Raw genomic sequence first — 20797 nt, 5'->3', positions numbered from 1 at the left:
AGAATATTAGCCATGTTAAATGACTAATATTCCCCTTTCCTCTCCAACTAAGCGTCAGGCTTGTGCTAGGAGTAGGTACGACAATAGTGCAACGGGCGGGGTTTGAACCGTCTACCTTTCGGTTTTCAGTCCACTCCTTTACCGGTTGAGCAATCGAGGCTTTGATATTGTATAGATAGATAGAAGAAGATAGATAAAGACGGCCCAAATTTTCTTTTCGACTTTCTAAATATGTAATACAAGTAAGTACGTATACAGAGCCTAAAAGGATTTAGGTGTCGGCTTTAATAGCCCTTTCGTATCTCCGTGACACGGCAGAATTAGGAACTTTTAAAAGCTTTTCTTTTCTTCAAACAGTTTCGTGCTATGAATAAATTTTAATTAATGTTTTTATGATAAGAAGAGATTAAGGCACATCCTTTTCCTAGCGGTACAAAATTTAAATTTAGTGTTTCGAGTTCCTTATCCATACTACTATACTGTATCTACTTATAAATGTGAAAGTGTGTCTGTCTGTTTGTCTGTCTTGATACAAATTTAGGTAGGTATATTTCATCCCGGGGACATACATGGATTACTTTTTGTCCCGTAAAATTAATAAGTTCCCACGGGATTTTGAAAATCTATGTATGTATATATACCTACACGGGGACAATGTCGGTCTATATTTTTGACGTTTTGGCAGCTATTGTATTAGAAATCAACTTTTCCCGCATGATTTAGGTTTTTAAGAGTCCCGTGGAAACACTTTTCTGAGATTTAAAGTACCTATTGACAAAAATGTCACTCTCGTCTTAAACTACAATTATCTTAAAAACTATTCGATAATTCTAAATCTTTGCAAAAATTCACGTGCAAAAGTGCGTTTGTTTGTTGGTTTTTCCTTCAATCACATCGCAACGGAGCAATGGATTGACGTGATTTTTTTCAAAGGTACAAGTTAGAGACGTGGAGAGTGACATAGGCTACTTTTTATCCCGGAGAATCAATGAGTTCGTACGGGATTTTGAATACCTAAATCCACACGAAAGCCGTAATCATCAGTTAGTAAACAACACATTTTCCCATTTATAATACCTATACCTACTTATGGCGAAAAAATCTGCTGTTTAAAAAAATCAGCCTTAGAACAGAATTTTTCATCTGAAACTCGTCCAAAATCACATTTTTTCTTCGTTAAAAATTAAAAAAAAGAACAATGCATGCTTTTTGGTGGAACACGGGCAGAATCAATTTCCGGTCTCAATTTATTTACTGAACAGACTGAAAGCCTGTAAAAGTCAATTTGCAGTTTGCACGTGTTTCCACAGGATGTTTTGTTGCAGTTTTTATTAACTTTTTTAACTTACTAGCGGAAATAAGTTAAAAGCCTTTATGTTGGCAAGTCTTTGTGTTTATGGAATTAATTAAATGTTAATAAAATAACGTTTTTTACGTTATTTTGTTGTAAACTTATTGGTACTTAAGTATTTTAAGTACCTGTTAAAAAAAACCGAAAACACAAATTTCCATGACCTCTCTAGCGCTGTAGTCTTATTAGTGGGAGGTTCCGGGTTCGACTCCCGGCGGGGGTTAGGAATTTTATAGAGTCTAAATCTCTAGTCTGGACTGGGTGGCTTTGTTAGTGGCGTGTTAGTCGTGGCTAGTTACCACCCTACCGACAAAGCCGTGCCGCCAAGCGATTTAACGTTCCGGTACGATGTTGTGTAGAAACCAAAGAGGTCTAGGTTTAATAAAAACTACCCCATCCAGGTTAGCCTGCTTCCATCTTAGACTGCAATCTGTCAATGTTAACATGTATTTGAATTATAAAACTTTAAAAAACCTGGTTAATTAAAACACTGTAAAAATTTATAAATAGGTGTCTGCTGGTGTCTGCATAATATTTTTCTTGTAATTATATTCATTGTTCGATAGGTATAGCTTGATCAGTTTTTCGCAACAATTTTCTTTGTTTTGGAGAAATTTCCGAAGACAATCACGAAGAAATAGGTCAACGTAAATTAGAGGCTTAGAATTATAATATTATTCAAAATGGACGATTTCCTTAAAGTTTCACGCTCAAATGAATAAAACTTTTCAGAATTTTGATTGAATTTCTCTGATTACAAATTACAAAAGTAGGTACTCTGATTTACAAAAGTAAATACAATATTTACATTTTGTTTTTTAACTGGCAATGTTCATGTTTACTGCTTGAAATCAAAAGTTTACAAGCCATTTATAACTAAGTGTGTATTAATCACTATTTAGAAGTTTTAGATTAAATCAAATCAAATCAAATGATTGATTCAAAATAGGTAATATACTACACTTTTTGATAGTCCGTTGTTGCATTTTGTAAGATGATAATAGCTATATTGGTGATAAGTTTTACGCGAACTTAAAAACTAAAGCTACGAATGTTGAGTTAGCCTGTGAGTATGCATTGATAGTCTCAAGTTTATATTAGTTGTCATAAAATAATTATTTCTTTGTATACCGTTGGCTTTCTATTAAAATTAAAATTAAAGTCAGTCTATCTGTCATTCTGTCTGTCTGCTAGCTTTTCATGGACCATCCGTTTAACCGATTTAATTTAGAGCCTCAATAGCTCAACCGGTAAAGGAGTGGACTGAAAACCGAAAGGTCGACGGTTCAATCCCCGCCCTTTGTACTATTGTCGTACCTACTCCTACCACAAGCCTGACGCTTAGTTGGAAAGGAAAGGGGAATATTAGTCATTTAACAAGGCTAATATTCTTTTTATAAAAATAAAAAATAAAATTAACAGGTAGAGAGACAGCTTGCATCCCTGGGACGAACATAGGCTACTTTATGTCCTGAAAAATCAAAGCGTTACCACGGGATTTAAAAAATTCCGTGGTATCCCGCTTGCATCCCGGACACAGTATGGGCTACTTTTTATCCGGGAAAATCGAAGAGTTAGGTATAATGTATAATCGATAATATTCTCAGAACGGACTGTCTTTTATAAAATTGAACATTTTATATTCAAAAACTATAATAGGTATACCTAGTGAAACCTACTTTGAAATGAATCTTTGAATCTGAATCTTGAGACTTCAAGCAAAGCATTTCCAACTAAGTAGATTCCTTTACCTCAGAAATGAATAGTGTAGGTACACTGTACCTACTTATTCAATTTAGATTTGCAACTGAAATCGGGGACAAAATCGTTTTGTCCACACAAACTATTGTGCGTCCACCACAAGTCAACCATATCAACTGTGTTGTTCACAAGTAGGGCTGTCCATCACACCTGTCTGCAACAGATTCCTGAAAGACCCGCCCAACAATATTATCTACTTATGTTAAGTATCTATTTTATGTCGGATTGGACGACGGTTTACGGGAAAAGGTTTTCGTTGATATTGTATGTTGCGGGCTTCAAAGCTCTACAAATACGCCAGGTGAGATCGCAGTCAAACACTAACTTGTACCTAACAGAATGAAAAAAAGTAATAGCGAATTAAAAGTCATGAAAAATAAAAAGACTAAATAAATATAAAATCAAATTTAAAAAATTAATATCGGGTGGAGTGAGGTATGTAACGAAGCGAAGCCATATTGAAAATATCATTAATATGAAAACCTCTGACTTTTCCTTTTCTTAAGGAAAGTGAGCGTCGCCAAAGCTTTTCTTTAAAAACTTAAAAATATAGATACTTACTAGCTATTTTTTCTTATTATCTGAACTCCGCTGTCCAGACTCAGACAGCCCTAAAAGCTTCAAGTATTAAATAAACCATTTCATGCGGAGAACACCTACAAATTCTCTCTGTTTCTGTGTAACTTGAGTGCATGTTAAGCTAGGGTTGGCACTGAAAGATCGCCGCCTACCATCGAGCTCCGACCTACCATTGAGTCCCTTGATTCCGAGTTGGGACGTGCAATTCTTTGGTGCGTCTCAAACGCGTAGTGAGGGGACTAGGTCCGAGAGTCCGCCTCAGCGAACGACGCTGGCTAGGTCGCTGATTGCACAAATGTTCCCGTGACCCAGTGTCCCAGTCGCTAGGCCAAGTGCACTGGTGCAGGAGCGCCGTTGGGTTTTATTGGGTATTCCGGTCGCCTCTCGGCAGTTTTCGGGAGGGATGCGTAAACGCATTTCCCAATGTTTAAAAAAAATGGTTGGCACTGAAAGAACATAATCATATAATTAGTTAAATATATAGGAGGAAAGTCCTGATTCACTGACTCATTATCAGCAACACACACCCAGCCTTGGACCTACAAAGTTGTTAGTACTTAGCACAGAAGTCTAGCGTTTTGATATCCCTACGCATTAAAGAATAAACAGGGCTCATATACAGAATTTAACCAGACCACTAGCAAAAACATAACGTTATTGTTAGACTATCTAAACACAATCCAATACCAATAACCATTTGCCTCATTTTGTAGTTTTAGTATTTTTCAAGCGCGCAAAACTCGGGTCTATGCCCCGCCTACAACGCGGCATTGAATCCGAGTGGCCTACTTACGCAACGCTCGTTGACCCCTCGCGTCTGTCAGATGTTTTATTTGCCATTTATTGTATACTTTTACACAATTATAGGATTTTTAATATTTTTTTTCCGCGTTTTTTTTTGTGGTATCATATCAATAATCATCAGTACTATCACCTGTCGCCAGACTTTATACCGAGCGATAGAAGTTGGCAACCCTAATTGAACTATAGTTCTCAAATGTACACTGTTGGTTCACAAAGCCGAATGTGGTAATTCGACTTCGCTAGCTAAGTGCTCAGTGCTCTACATACGTGTACCTATTAATTGAGTAATATACCTAGCAGAGATGTGAGCTTCACAGAGATAAAAAAGCAAATGATTTTTCGGGTACTAAATTGTAGCCTAGCCTGGTAGGTTCAAAGTTTATATCTGAAAACTTTTCTCTACAACGTCCCAGTGAAATGAACATTATCGAACTTGCAAGTAAAAGCTACTTACAAACCTACTTGTCCTAACCTTGTCCGCCCATTGAAATGGTTAGTGAACACATGTATATAGGACTCAAAATCGACAATCGCTTTAATTGGCTCCCTCATATAAACTATATTTGCAATAAATTAAGAGCTATCCTAAGTAAAATGTATATACTTAAATTTAAACTTCCATATAGGACGCTGAGACTGCTTTACTTAGCATTGGCAGACTCTATAATTGATTATGGCTTAAGTAGTTATGGTAGAACCTTCAAAACTTATCTGTTACGCATATACAACTTACAAATAAAAATAATTAAAACCATAGTACCTAAAAAAATTAAATTAAAATTTTCTAATGATTATTCTAAATTATTTAAGTACTGCAAGTTACTGCCAGTGCTAAGTAAGGCTAGCCTGGCGATCCTGAAAGAAGAATATCATAACATAAAGCACCTAACATGTAAAGAGAGAAACAGAAAGCTGCGCATCTTACCAAACTACAAGAAGTTTAAATTACCTAAGAATAATAATAAGTATGGAACTAGAACATGTTCATATATCTTAGCAAATATAATGAATAACTTACCTTTAACTTTGCAAAATACCTACAGTAAAAGAGCGATTTTTATAAGAAATTGTAAGAGGCACTTCCTGGATCTAGGTGCCTCTATGGATGCCTAGTCTAGGTCTAGGAAGTGTTTCATGTAACGATATTTTATATGTACAAATATGCACTAATTAACAGCTTTTAATTTTTACAACAGTTTTTTACCTAGATTTTGTTAAATTTGTATAACGCGAACTCGCCATCCTCACATAAACTTTAACAGTTTCCAGAGAATGGCGAACTGTTTATTTTAAAATGTATTAGTGAAATTTACGTGATCAATAAAAAAAAAAAAAAAAAAAAAAAACTTCAGTTGGCAAGAATAGTGTAAAATAGGCCAGCTGTCGGCGCACGTCACAGTTTCCCGGCGTGAACAGGAAATGTAGGAAGTTACAAAGGAAACCGCCCCGACTACCGCCTGCCGACCGTGTAGGCGACATACGTTATTCTATCTTCTACGCAAGTTTCAAAGTAACTTTCTGTGATTTTAAAATGAATTTAGCAGTCTACAATAAAAGGATTATTTCAGTAGGTAATTAAATTTTTTATTTTTTTTAATAGAGATAGCGAGCAAACGTGCAGGCGGGTCACCTGATGTTAAGTGATTACCGCCGCCCATGAACATTTGCAGTACCAGAGGAACCGCCGATGCATTGCCGGCCTTCTAGGAATTTGTTGGTCCGCCTCTTGAATAACCCCACGTTGTTATAATGTTGTAATGTAAATATTTGAAAAATATGAAAAATACGGTTTTGAAAAATACTACATCACTAAAACTACCATATTGGTTATTGGTATTGGATTGCGTTTGGACGTATAACAATAACGCTAAATTTTTGCTAGCGTTCTGGTTACATACTGTATAAGTAGGTATCTAGTACGTCGGTTTATTAGAATTTGCTATTTTTTAGATTTTGTTCTTTTTTATGTCACTATTTTGGTTTAGTTTATTCTTTTTTGTCACTATTTTGGTTTAGTTTGTTCTTTTTTATGTCACTGTTTTGGTTTACTTTATACAAAGTTTTATTGATCAATGAAGAGAATATAACGCAACGGGTGCGGTGCGTTTTTATTAATAATATCAATTATGGCGCAAACTGAAAACCAGCGCCGAGCATTTGTGAGCATCAGTGCTCGGCTATGCTGAGTTTGCGACCTTTTGGTTATTTGTTAGTTTTTAGTTCAGATAAGTATATTAGATATAACCTTGTACATACTAGTTACTAGCAATAATGAAAACAATAAAGGATATTTATTATTATTATTATTATTATTATTACACTCCCTTGGCTTCATTCTTCCAAAATTTATCTTCATTCGCGTAAAGTTGAGTATAAAATCCATAGTTACCTCATAAAGTACAGACAAAAACATGATTATTAAAATCATCATCATCATCATCATGATCAACCCATCACCGGCTCACTACATAGCGCGGGTCTCCTCTCGGAGTGAGAAGGGTTTTGGCCATAGTCTACCACGCTGGCCATGTGCAGATTGGTCGACTTCACACACCTTTGAGAACATTACCGAGAACTCTCAGGCATGCAGGTTTCCTCACGATGTTTTCCTTCACCGTTAAAGCAAGTTCACTATTAAAATCAATTCACCACAAAAACAATATGAAATTCTAACAGACAGTGTCTATAGAACACATCACACTACCCTCGGGGTTAAATTTAGTTCGAGCGCAGTGGACTGTGGCAGCACGCTCGAACGAACTCGCTTTCATCCTAACCGCCCAAATCACGTGAATACGCCTATGACAGTTCGTCCCTTGAACTATTGTTTATTTATAGAACTACTAGCTGACGCCCGCGACTTCGTCCTCGTGGATTTAACTCTTTGATGTTCCGGAACAAAAAGTAGGCTTTGCGCCTCTCCAGATCTTTAACTATACACAAGAAAAAATCTCTACAATAAATCAATCTCTATCTCTAAAATCTCTCTCTTTTGACGACCTCACTGGCGCAGTGGTTAGCGCTGTGGTCTTATTAGTGGGAGGTCCCGGGTTCGATTCCTGGCAGGGATTTGGAATTTTATAATTTCTAAATTTCTGGTCTGGTCTGGTGGGAGGCCTCGGCCGTGGCTAGTTACCACCCTACCGGCAAAGCCATGCCGCCAAGCGATTTAGCGTTCCGGTACGATGCCGTGTAGAAACCAAAGGTGTATGGGTTTAATAAAAACTGCCATACTCCTTCCAGGTTAGCCCGCTCCCACCTTAGACTGCATCGTCACTTACCACCAGGTGAGATTGCAGTCAAGGGCTAACTTGTATCTCAATAAAAAAAAAAAACGATCCGTTGCTCCGTTGAGACGTGATTAAAGGACAAACCAAAAAACAAGCACATTTTCGTATTTATAGGTAGGTATGGGTAGTGATAACCAGACCATAGAGTTTCAATCTAACTACCTATAGGTAATATAAAAAGAAAAGTCCTGACTTACTGACTGAGTCATCAAAGCCCAGCCCCAAACCCTTGGACTTAGAAAGCTGAAATGTTGTAAAGATTTACAACATTTCAGCTTTCTAAGTCTATTGCACATATAAAAAGTTTCCTTTATATGTGCAATAGACAAGGAATAATTATTATTATACCTAAGTATAAGTAAGTATTCGAAATTCAAATAATCCGAAAATTAGATCCCGAGCTCGCACCTAACTTATCAGAGTTAAATGCGTTTGCGTGAAATAAGATCCTTTTTTCCTTTTGAGGCACGGAACCCTAAAAATGCTTAAAATCTCTGTATTTGCAAAAAATACACACATTTCCCTTTGACACTACTAGCGATACCCGAAACCGCTCGTCCATGCCATTTACTCCTCGAAATTCTTATTCAAACATAATAAAAAATTCGCCCATAGAGACGACCATAGGTACGACCTACCGTGCATATTGCAGCTATGTAATTACATATGTTATAATATGATTATATCACTCAGGAATAATGTAGCTTTCTACTGGTGAAAGAATTTTCAAAATCGGTTCATTCGTTCCAGAGATTACGCCCTACAAACTTTACCTCTTTATAATTACCTCAGTACCCTTATTATAAATGCGAAAGTGTGTTTGTTTGTTGGTTTATTGGTTTGTTGGTTTGTCCTTCAATCACGTCGCAACGGTGCAACGAATTGACGTGATTTTTTGCATGGGTATAGATAAAGACCTGAAGAGTGACATAGGCTACTTTTTATCCCGGGAAATCAAAGACTCCCACAGGATTTTTAAAAATCTAAATCGACGCGTATGAAGTCGCGGGCATTATCTAGTATTATATAAATAGTTATTAGTATTACAGCCGTACTCAGAGTCGCTTAAGACGAGACAGATTTATGTGAGAGAGCTCCGTCTTATTTTAACTAAACTTAAGTAACGATTAAGCTACTCTGAGTACGGCAGTTAGTCTACTAGTATATTAGTTTAGATTTCTAAGTTGCTCTTGCGGGTAATAGAACCCGGGACCCCCATTTATAAGTACATATTGCTCCAGCGCGCCAGAGAGGGCGTCCAACTGTTTCCTCAAATACCGGCGATTTGATAAAAACGCTCTTTAAGTTTCCCCTCAACGTGAAACCATTTTCAGGTTCAGTGAATAATCGTGCCGTTTAGATACAAGTATGTTTCATAGCAATATGACCCTTATTGCTGAATATTTAGCAATAAAGTTGCTAGAGCAAATTCTCAATAACGACTTGCTGTGCGACAAAAAGTTGCTTGATCTCATTTTATGGAAAAGTGGCACACTCAACCTGGGCATACTTCAATTTTTTTTCTTAGCGGGGGTTCACATTGTAGAGAGAACTTCCATGCGAAATCTTAAGTTTTTTAGAGCCAGCGGTTTTTATTTATGATAACCAGGAGTATTACCCAAGTATAAGTTGCGTTCGTGAAGCGTGCACAGACAAACAACAATTTTAAAAATACTGTTTTGTGTTTTATGCTCAATTTATGGAAAACTAGCTTATGCCCGCGGACTTTGCCCCAATGGATGTAGGTTTTTAAAAATCGCGTGAGAACTCTTTGATTTCCGGAATAAAAGTAGCCTATGTCACTCTCCAGGTCTTTAACTAAACCCATGCAAAAATAATGTCAATCCGTTGCTCCGTTGCGACGTTGTTGAAGTACAAACAAACACACTTGTACATTTATAATATGGGTGGTGATGATGGTTCCTCCGATTAAAATTTTCAAAATATTATGTGTACCTTTCATAAAAACTTGATTTCTCTTATAGACAAATACCTATTTCTCTCATAAAAGTAAGGGATGATTTACACCACACGTGGAGGGCACGATTCGTTGCCACGTACGAGGCAATTCCTTCATATAAAGTGTTCGTGATGTTTTGAATCCCTGCCTTGTCCACGCCTCGTACGTGGCACGGCTAGTGCCCGCCACGTGTTAGCATAAATCATGCCTTATGTGTTTGTGTGATGTATATGATGTGAAGACAAAATATGTCGTAACTAGCTTATGCTCGCGACTTCGTCCGCGTGGACTACAAAATTTCAAACCCCTATTTCACCCCCTTAGGAGTTGAATTTTCAAAAATCCTTTCTTAGCGGATGCCTACGTCATAATAGCTATCTGCATGCCAAATTTCAGCCCGATCCGTCCAGTAGTTTGAGCTGTGCGTTGATAGATCAGTCAGTCAGTCAGTCAGTCATTCAGTCAGTCAGTCAGTCAGTCAGTCACCTTTTCCTTTTATATATATAGATAAAAAGTCGCTACTGTGTCTCGCTCACTTAAATATCGCGTTTAGTCATGTACAGAGATTTAATATAACGCTTTGTGACTTTAATACTTTGTCACATATTAAACCTGAAGGTTTTATAAAGCTTTACGACATTCAAAAGTGGTTTCATTTGAGAACAAGGGCACATAAGGGGGTAGAAATTACTTTCTTACCTGCAAATCATGAATTATTACGATTTTACTTGAATAATTTAATACTGGCTTCCCACGGTGCGGGATTCTGCGGATTATCAAAGTTTTTTAAAAATCCCGTGGGAACTCTTTGATTTTCCGGGATAAAAAGTAGCCTTTGTCACTCTTCAGGCTTTTGACTATACCCATGCAAAAAATCACGTCAATCCGTTGCTCCGTTGCGACGTGATTGAAGGACAAACCGGGATTTTTATAAACCTTAATCCACGTGAACGAAGTCGCGGGCATCAGCTGGCTTATAATAAGGGTAGGTATTGATATTTTTTTTGAAAGGAAATGATTTACTTGTTCTACAAAGGTCTTTTTAAAAAATGTGCCAGGGACCCTGAAGTAAGTTTGCAAAGCCTGTATCTCAGGGTCCCTGATTCTGATTGTATCAATAGTTTAACCTATTCTTGTTTTCTTTGTTTCAGACCTCCAGTTCCCAATCGACATATCAGGGGTCCAAAACGACCACCCGTTCCTCGACGCGGACTCGCTGCAGTCCCTCTTCAGGCGACTCACTGCTCTCAACCGATGCGCGAACATGAAGCTGGAGCACCACCACCATCAAAAGAGATCCGTAAGTACTCCCTTCGGCGGTGTTCCCTTTAGATTACAACATGGGGTTATTCAAGGGGCGGACCAACAAATTTCTAAAAGGCTGGCAACGCATCGGCGGTTCTTTTGGTGCTAGAAATGTTCATGGGCGGTGGTAATCACTTAACATCTGGTGACCCGCCTGCTCGTTTGTTCGATATCTTTATAAAAAAAAAGTAACAAAACCTCTGGTGGAAGGTTTCTGCCGTGGCTAGTTACCACCCTACCGGCAAAGCCGTGGCGCCAAGCGATTTGGTGTTTCGGTACGATGCCGTGTACCTTTGTACGAAACCAAAGGTATTATGCCCACGGGATTTTTTAAATACCTACATCCACGCGGAAGAAGTTGCGGAGATCAGCTAGTCTATTATATAAAAAAGGAAAAGGTGACTGACTGACTGACTGACTGAGTGATCCATCAACGCACAGCTCAAACTACCGTACGAATCGCGCTGGGTATGCAGATAGCTGTTATGGAGTAGGCATCCGCTAAGAAAGGATTTTTGAAAATTCAACCCCTAAGGGGGTAAAACAGGGGTTTGAAATTTGTGTAATCCACGCGGACGAAGTCACGGGCATAAGCTAGTTAAATATAATCTAAGTAGGTAAAACCACTTCCAAGACTATAAAATCCAAGAAATTAAAGTTGGAATCATGTTAAAGTACAAGCAAGGCTATTTCGAGATAATATAATCTTAGTTTCTAGAATCTAGACGAAGTCTGAGGATAAAATCCAATCTACTACTTAATTGAAACACTTTGTTTTCTTCATAGACTTGTTCAAACTATTATTAAACCAAAGACATTTAAAAATTGAAGATAGTTATACTCACTGATCAACCCATCTTCAGCTCACTACTGAATACATCTTTTCATAGTCTACCACGCTGACCTAGTGCGAACTTCACATACCTTTAAGAACATGGAGAACTCTCAGGCATACAGGTTTCCTCACGGTGTTTTTCTTCACCGTTAAAGCAAAGTGATATTTAATTGCTTAAACTGTACATATTTTCGAAAATTTAGAGATGCATGCACAAGATCGAACTTCGGACCCCGGAAACTCTAAAAATCACAATTTGCATGGGCACTTAGGAAAAGTAGATATTTGTAGGTAAACCTCTAAGTCACTAGGTAGGTATAGTCCGTGACAGGTCGAGATGGCAATCGGAGTATGAGGCGGAGGGACGCCCCGCACGTCCGCACGCCATCCGCGCTCGCCCGCACCGGGTTAGCGCGGGGGCTGTGCACGTGTGCGGGGCGTTCCCTCCCCGATTGCCACCCCGACTTGTAGCGTACTATATTTAGTTAAAAAAACCGGCCAAGTGCGAATCAGACTCGCGCACCGAGGGTTCCCTAGTACAATCGTATTTTGTCGACATTTTGCACGATAAATCAAAAACTACTTTCTAGATCTCGTTCAAACCAATTTTCGGTGGAAGTTTGCATGGTACTGTACATCATATTATATTTTTTTTGTTTTATCATTCTCTTATTTTAGAAGTTACAGGGGGGGGACACATTTTACCACTTTGGAAGTGTCTCTCGCGCAAACTATTCAGTTTAGAAAAAAATCATATTGGAAACCTCAATATCATTTTTGAAGACCTATCCATAGATACACCACACGTATGGGTTTGATGAAAAAAAAAATTTTGAGTTTCAGTTCTAAGTATGGGGATTGGGGAACCCCAAAATTTATTGTTTTTTTTCTATTTTTGTGTAAAAATCTTAATGCGGTTCACAGAATACATCTACTTACCTTTCAACAGTAGGAGCTCTTATAGTTTCGGAAAAAAGTGGCTGTGACATGCATCCAGACAGACAGACAGACAGACGGGACATTTTTAGGGTTCCGTAGCCATTCGGCTACGGAACCCTAAAAATGCATTGTACACACGTGCCTATTTAAAAACTCGCAAGTTACGTTTAAACTTTAAGTCGACTAGACTAAGCATTTTAGAGAATGTCTATTATTATTCTCAATTCCTGTAGCATATTATACAAACAGCGGGATGAAAACGACATAACTTTCAGTTTCGTTTCGATTACCATAATGCGCGCTTACTTTTATTTGCTTGAGCTTTTTATTGACTTGACTACGCTTCAAATGGTCTGTCAAAGGCAAAGTGGACAACTTTCTTCGTGTTTTATGTATAAAGTCTGACGCAGACGACTGATTTTTGTTTGAGACCGATTTTTTATTATGACAACGGTAATATGTTCGAGCCATGAGCGATTTTACGCACCTCTCTTCGTTAGAATATAGGATGACCCGTAATGGACAACCATACTGCAGTGGTTTTACCGATACACTTGTATGGAAGTAGTTTGTACTTTGCGTAAATAAATTTGAAAAAAAACGGATCGAGTCAGCGAAAGTTGGTCATAGAGAATGATAGCGTCAAGAAAAAAGCTCTGGACAACCGTGGCAGTATCTTTAATACTGCGCCTAAAGCTAAAGATATGATGATGAATTGCACGGCAGGGGCACAGATAGGTACCACTTCTACGTTACGACCTTTGTTTCACCACATAGGTTGATAAAATCAACCTGCAGGTTCTACTATTTTATAGAACCGTTTTTTGTAGGACGTCTGCAATATCCGCACTGTGAATTATAAATGCTAGTGTACCTGTCTGTCGGTTCATTACTTTTTCAAGACTCAACAGCTTAACGGATCTTGAGGAAATTCGGGATAGAAATAGATTGTATCCTGGAGAGTGAGACGGACTACTTTCTATCCCGGAAAATCAAAGAGTAAGGTTTTTATAAAATGTAAATCCAAGCAGACTGTCGCGTGCATTAGCTAGTTTAATGTCGGTATGGGAATAATCACTGACTTTTGTCGGGTTGACTATTTTCGGACGTCTGCGACAGAAAATTTCTTGCCTATTTATATTTATGAACTGTTTGCCACGGCAATGATTGTAAACCTTATATTTTATTGGAAGTTTCGCAATTAATGAGACAGTGCATTAAGTTATTGATAGAAACTTTGTCCGAGTAATCAATAAGGAAGGTGATGAAAATACACAACTTTCTATAAAGTGTTTTGTTAGATTTTGAACGTAGTGAAGAACGAACTTAGGTTATAATACATATATGTTTTTTAGTCAATATTCAATCGAAAAATTACGCTCCCATTCAGATACAGTAAAAAAACCGGCCAAGTGCGAGTCAGGCTCGCGCAATGAGGGTTCCGTAATACAGTCGTTTTTTTTCGACATTTTGCACGACAATTCAAAAACTATGATGCATAAATATAAATAAAAATCTGTTTAAGAATGTACAGGTGAAGACCTTTCATATGATACCCGCCTTGATATAGTTATCTCACTTCGAAAGTTAAAAATACTAATTATTAGTTCATGACCACAATTTAATTTTTATTGTGTGATCTAACCCTAAATTTACGGTTTTCAGATTTTTCCCCAAATGTCAGCTATAAGATCTACCTACCTGCCAAATTTCATGATTCTAGGTCAACGGGAAGTACCCTGTCAGTTTCTTGACAGACAGACGGACAGACAGACAGACAACAAAGTGATCCTATAAGGGTTCCGTTTTTCCTTTTGAGGTACGGAACCCTAAAAAGGTTTTGTAAACAGCGCAATCATTTCATAAATGCTACACCACCAGACTTAAATTTTCATTAATCAGGCGTTCATTTTAAGGTAATTTTGGATAGTTCGCTTGTAAGGCTTGGAAAAACACGACGCGATGGTGACGACATGCAACGTCTCCAATGCGGTTCATAGAACACTTTTAAAACACATTCTAGGAAAAAAAGAGAAAATACAACACATAGGCATAGCGCTGGTCTTCCGTGGAGCCAGAATTGACACCACGCTTTGTATCCTACCTAGCTGTACAGGATGCTTCAATGAAAGGCCGCAAATATTGATAGAAGCTCTTCTAAAAACGCGTTTCACGCCTAAATCTGTGAATACATCTTTTTTCCATTTTCTTTCTACAAAATTTTACATTTTCTTTTCCCAATTTGACAAATCTGTCATATGAAATACGTTTTCCTATTTCTGAGCCATTCTTTATTATTTTACAACAAAAAAGGTTTTATACGCGTCGCCTACACTAGCCTTAACCAACTTCGACCGCTACAACCAGCTTACGACCTACGCTGGTTGGGGATCGTCTAATTTAGCGGCAGTAATAACCTATTTGGTGGTCTTCTACTCTGGAAACTGCAATTACCGTTTAGATTGAGTTGTTGATGCACTGAAATTAAACGTAGATATTGATGGATCACCATCATCATGATCAACCCATCACCGGCTCACTACAGAGCACGGGTCTCCTCTCAGAGTGAGAAGGGTTTTGGCCATAGTATACCACGCTGGCCATGTGCGGATTGGTAGACTTTACACACCTTTAAGAACATTATGGAGAACTCTCAGGCATGCAGGTTTCCTCACGATGTTTTCCTTCACTACTAGAGGGTCAAACTTAGGTCTCTGTTTTTATATCCTTCTCTAAAATATGTTGTATAACAAACAGACGGACAAAATTAGCAATAATATTATGCGTTTACTTTATATACTTGGTCTTCTCAGAACTTTGGCAAAATAGGTATTTTTTTTCCAATTGTCCATTAAAACCCCATCGATTCAAGTTTTGAATCGTTATATCAGATGACTCCGCGGTCTCTGCCTTATTATTAGCCATTATGTTTACGATTCGATAATTCCGTGTGATAAGAATAAATTATGCAATCGATTTTGGCGGTCAACAACCTTGCATTTTGAATAATATTAATAACTTAAGATCATCTTAAAGTTCGCTTGATCAGATAGGCTGACAAATAAAAAAACCGGCCAAGTGCGAATCAGACTCGCGCACTGAGGGTTCCGTACTACAATCGTATTTTATCGACATTTTGCACGATAAATCAAAAACTACATACTAGATCTCGTACCCCACACGATCTCGTACCCCACACGTATGGGTATATGAAAAATAATTTTTTGAGTTTCAGTTCTAAGTATGGGGCCCCCAAAATTTATTGTTTTTTTTTTTCTATTTTTGTGTGAAAATCTTAATGCGGTTCACAGAATACATCTACAATTACCAAGTTTCAACAATATAATTCTTTTAGTTTCGGAAAAAAGTGACTGTGACATACGGAAGGACAGACAGACAGACATGACGAATCTATAAGGGTTCCGTTTTTGCCATTTGGCTACGGAACTCTAACAATAAAACCGGCCAAGTGTGAGTCCGACTCGCGCTCCGAGGGTTCGAGCCAGTCGTATTTTTTCGACATTTTGCACAATAAATCAAAAACTATTAAGACTAAGTAAAAATAAATAAAAATCTGTTTTAGAATGGACAGGTATAGCCCTTTGAAAATTGAAAATACTAATTATTCGTTCATGATCACATTTTATTTTATTTTTGTGATGTAACCACAAATTCACGGTTGTCGGATTTATTCCTTTACTTGTGCTATAAGACCTACCTACCTACCTATCCAATTTCATGATTTTAGGTCAACGGGAAGTAGGTACCCTATCCTACAGGTTTTCTTGACAGACACGACGGACCGACGGACAGACAGACAGACAACAAAGTGATCCTATAAGGGGTCCTTTTTTATTTTTGAGGTACGGAACCCTGAAAATGTGCATTTTGAAGATATCGCATAAGAAGATGACCTGTCAGACCCAAAAAAGTTGACCGCAAAACTGCACGTGTGAGATTTTGTATAAAGAAGAGAGAAGTTAAGACAGTGGGCTTTAATAGTGATGATCAATAGAATCTAATGACGACTAATAAAAGTTATCATCTATCATTTATTTGAACATGTAGGTAGTTGTACTTTTGTCAGGTAAGGCCAAATACTAAGTAATTAAAAATCAAGCAAAGCATCTGCTGTATTATTTCAAAGTAAGAATCCTAATTATCTAAACAGGCTTCTATAATAATTAGAAGCTAACAACCTAGTGTTTACTTTTATCTCAATGTATAAAATAAATAGCACAAGAGGGTAGGTGATAAATACAGAAGTAAAACCAACCAAGTCGAATAATAACTGAATTGTATTTGTTCAGCATTGATCTATTTATATTAAAATGAATCTACCACCCATTTCGCTAAGGTGTTTAGTCATGGAGAAGAAAGGGCAAAGAAACTCCATAACACACATCTTTTAAAACATTAGAACGTTGAGTAAGGTAGTAGGTACATATTTGGTACACAGTTACAACAGGTAACCTATAAAAGGCAAATGATTACATTACATTATAATTATAATACAATATAAGAATACTTAACTTCAGTAAGGTCCGCTGTGTTTGCTCTGGGCTGTCGATACAAGACTGTCCCCTCTCTGTCGAGGTAGGGTACTTTTATAACACTGCCATCGCAAACCAGGCGGATGTCGACTATCACATGATCTTAATATTAATCATTATTTATTTTAGGTTTGTTGACAAAAGGTATGTTGACACACCCAATTTACAATAATAAATCAGTGACATTGATGGTCTACGTATTAATAATTTACAATAATAATAAGCGACTTAAATTGTCAGTTTACACAACATTATTATTTCACATAATAGCTATTGCCAACTGTATGTTGACAATAGCTTAGTATAATGTCACTCTTAGTGCATTGACAGTATTTAATTTACAATGAATAATTAGTTACCAGTATTGACAATTCACATAATATTATTTATCGTATTGTCACATTCCTAAATATTAAATTAAACAACATACAAGAAAAGATACTATTCAAATCATACCCTTTCCGTACATTGACAGTATTTAATTTACAATTTTACAATGAATAATTAGTTACCAGTATTGACAATTCACATAATATTATTTATCGTATTGTCACATTCCTAAATATTAAATTAAGCAACATACAAGAAAAGATACTAATTAAATCATACTCTTTCCGTACATTGATATTGAATCCGGAAACGGAATTACGATTCTGTTTTAAATATCACAACAAACATTTACTTCAGACTCCCAAGTTTATGATTAGATGAATTTTAGCATAATAATTATGTATCCAATTTTATCGTAATATAACACGGCCATACTGACAAGTACTTCGTTCCCGAAGTACATAGGGAAATTAGAAAGAAAGAAAAAAAATCTAGCTAAGAGCTAAATAAAAAAAATTACTGTAAGCTAAAAAGATCTATAAGCTAAGGAAGATCTATAAGCTAAAATGATCTATAAGCTACAGCTACCTAGTTTAACTGTCCCTAACTGGCTGCGCCCCATAATTTAATGTTTAATTATTTTTTTTGTATAATATGTATAGTTTTTGTTTTATTATTATTAGTTTTATAAAGCAAGGGGTCTTGTACTAGACTCTTGCCCAGTAGAGGTCATTACTAGACCTCGCTACTTACTGGCACCGTCCGAACAAGCCGTCTAACATTACCAACCAATATTTTTTAACTTTTTTTTTTTTTTTTTTATTGGTACTAGTAATGATTAGTGCCGGCAGCCCTAACTAACTGGCCTAACCGCTGCCCCCCCCATAAATGGGTCTTGTACTAGACTCTTGCCCAGTAGAGGTCATTACTACACCTCGCTACTTACTGGCACCGTCCGAACAAGCCGTCTAACATTACTAACCAATATTTTTTAACTCTTTTTATTTTATTTTATTGGTACTAGTAATGATTAGTGCCGGGCAGCCTAACTAACTGGCCTAACCGCTGCCTCCCCATAAATGGGTCTTGTACTAGACTCTTGCCCAGTAGAGGTTATTACTAGACCTCGCTACTTACTGGCACCGTCCGAACAAGCCGTCTACATTACTAAACCAATATTTTTTAACTATTTTTTTTTTATATTGGTACTAGTAATGATTAGTGCCAGGCAGCCTAACTAACTGGCCTAACCGCTGCCCCCCCCATAAATGGGTCTTGTACTAGACTCTTGCCCAGTAGAGGTCATTACCTAGACCTCGCTACTTACTGGTACCGTCCGAACAAGCCGTCTAACATTACTAACCCCTTTTTTTTTTTGTTTTTTTTTTTTTTGGGTCTAGTATGATTAGTGCCGGCAGCCTAACTACCTAGCTAACTGTCTGCCGCCCCCATAAATGGGTCTCGTACCAGGACATTACTGAATTATCACCAATAAGATGTATCACACCCAATGGTGTAATACCAGCACTGTCAAGTCGAGCCGTCTAACATTACCGACCAATGAAAAGGGCAATGATTAGTGCCAGGCAGACCTACTAACCTAACTCCCTTTGTTTTATATGTTTGAATAATAAAAATTGTCCCCTTTGGGAATAATAACATCCGTTTCATACGGGAATAAAAAATTGTCCCTTTGGGAATAATAACATCCGTTCCATACGGGAATAATAACATTTGTCCCATTCGGGGATAATCATTGGATTTTTTTTTTGTTTTTTTTTTTTTTGTTTTTTTTTTTTTGTTGGTTGCTACATTCGGGAGTCTTAACATTTGTCACATTGTGAGTCTTAACATTTTGTATCCATTGAGCATATTTTTTTTTCTTCCTCTGTTCTGTCATTTAGCATAAATTATTAGTATGTTTTATTACCATTCGGCCATCTTGATAAGTACTCTTCGTTCCCGAAGTACATAGAAAAATAGAAAAATGCAGCCAGTGAACTTAATGAACAGCGGCAACAAAAGTACCGACATAGAAAAAATAAGATTGCTCCATTCACAAAACGATATTCAATGATTCAATGTCAATGTTACTGTCATAAAAACCAGGATAGCCAGACGTCAGACCGAAATCAGAGTAGAATAGAATATGTTTTCTTTGTTGTTACCAAACAATGTTCCCCAATGTTAATATGTATACGGTTACTACTATTACGGTTAAAGAACTTTATTCTCACTAAGAAATAAATTCACTTACATGAGAAATTTAACAAATAAACAGTAGGTATCTTATCCACACATCCACTGCGATTTTATACAAAATAAAGTGGGTAGAAATAGAATTGGCAAAACACGGATTACTAGAAACGGCTTGGTAGTAGGATAATAGTAATAATATCTGTACCTATGTGTATGTATTACATATGTATTATAGTAAGTATAGGGTTTATAGTATATACAAATGTATACATATATCGCACCGACGACACACTGTCGCAACCCAAAACATGTCAAATTTGAGTGACTGACTAACTGTCGTGATACCCTAACCAATATTTCATCATCTTTATTTTGCCTCAAAACATGAGGTATTTGTGTACAAACCAATCTTAAGAAAAATCTAGCAAAATATTCGTAATGCATTCTTTTTGTAATAATGTTGCATTTTACTTGTAATAATATTTAGTTATTGGTTAATATATTATTATGAATCCCATCTAAAATTCGACGAAGAAGGACGTGACAGGTTTACTGTTTAGACCGCATTAATTCAAATTGGAACGATATTGTTGAATCAGGTATGTAAAAGTTCAACTATGAATTCGAGTTAATACAATATAGCTGACTTAAACCTAATAGATATTTCTAGTGTGTAGGTGTATTTCTAGTTATTACACTATTATCGATTCACAGAAATGAAATTTAAAATAGTATTTTCACTTAAGACACCCTTATTGGTTTAGTAAGTAATTTTAATGTGAATTAAATTGTGACCAGTGGGTAGTAATTTTAATGTGAAGCTGGAAACCAAACGTTATTTTTCTGTTGCTTTGACACCAGCATAAACAATTAAACAAAAATATTAAAAGA

The 20797-nt window shown here is 36.9% G+C and overlaps 1 protein-coding gene across 7 annotated transcripts in view; it reads left to right on the top strand.

The window, feature by feature from the left end:
* The window catches only part of cv-c (crossveinless c), a 346801-nt gene that overhangs the window by 283034 nt on the left and 42970 nt on the right, over window positions 1-20797 (top strand). For all 7 annotated transcript variants that reach the window (XM_069505876.1, XM_069505877.1, XM_034979897.2 and 4 more), the window contains one exon: window positions 10897-11045. In XM_069505876.1, coding sequence (XP_069361977.1) covers window positions 10897-11045 — 149 coding nt within the window. The remainder of the gene's footprint in view (window positions 1-10896; window positions 11046-20797) is intronic.

Source organism: Maniola hyperantus, chromosome 21 (assembly GCF_902806685.2).
Source record: "Maniola hyperantus chromosome 21, iAphHyp1.2, whole genome shotgun sequence".
Lineage (NCBI taxonomy): Eukaryota > Metazoa > Arthropoda > Insecta > Lepidoptera > Nymphalidae > Maniola > Maniola hyperantus.
This window is presented reverse-complemented; position numbering and strand designations above follow the sequence as displayed.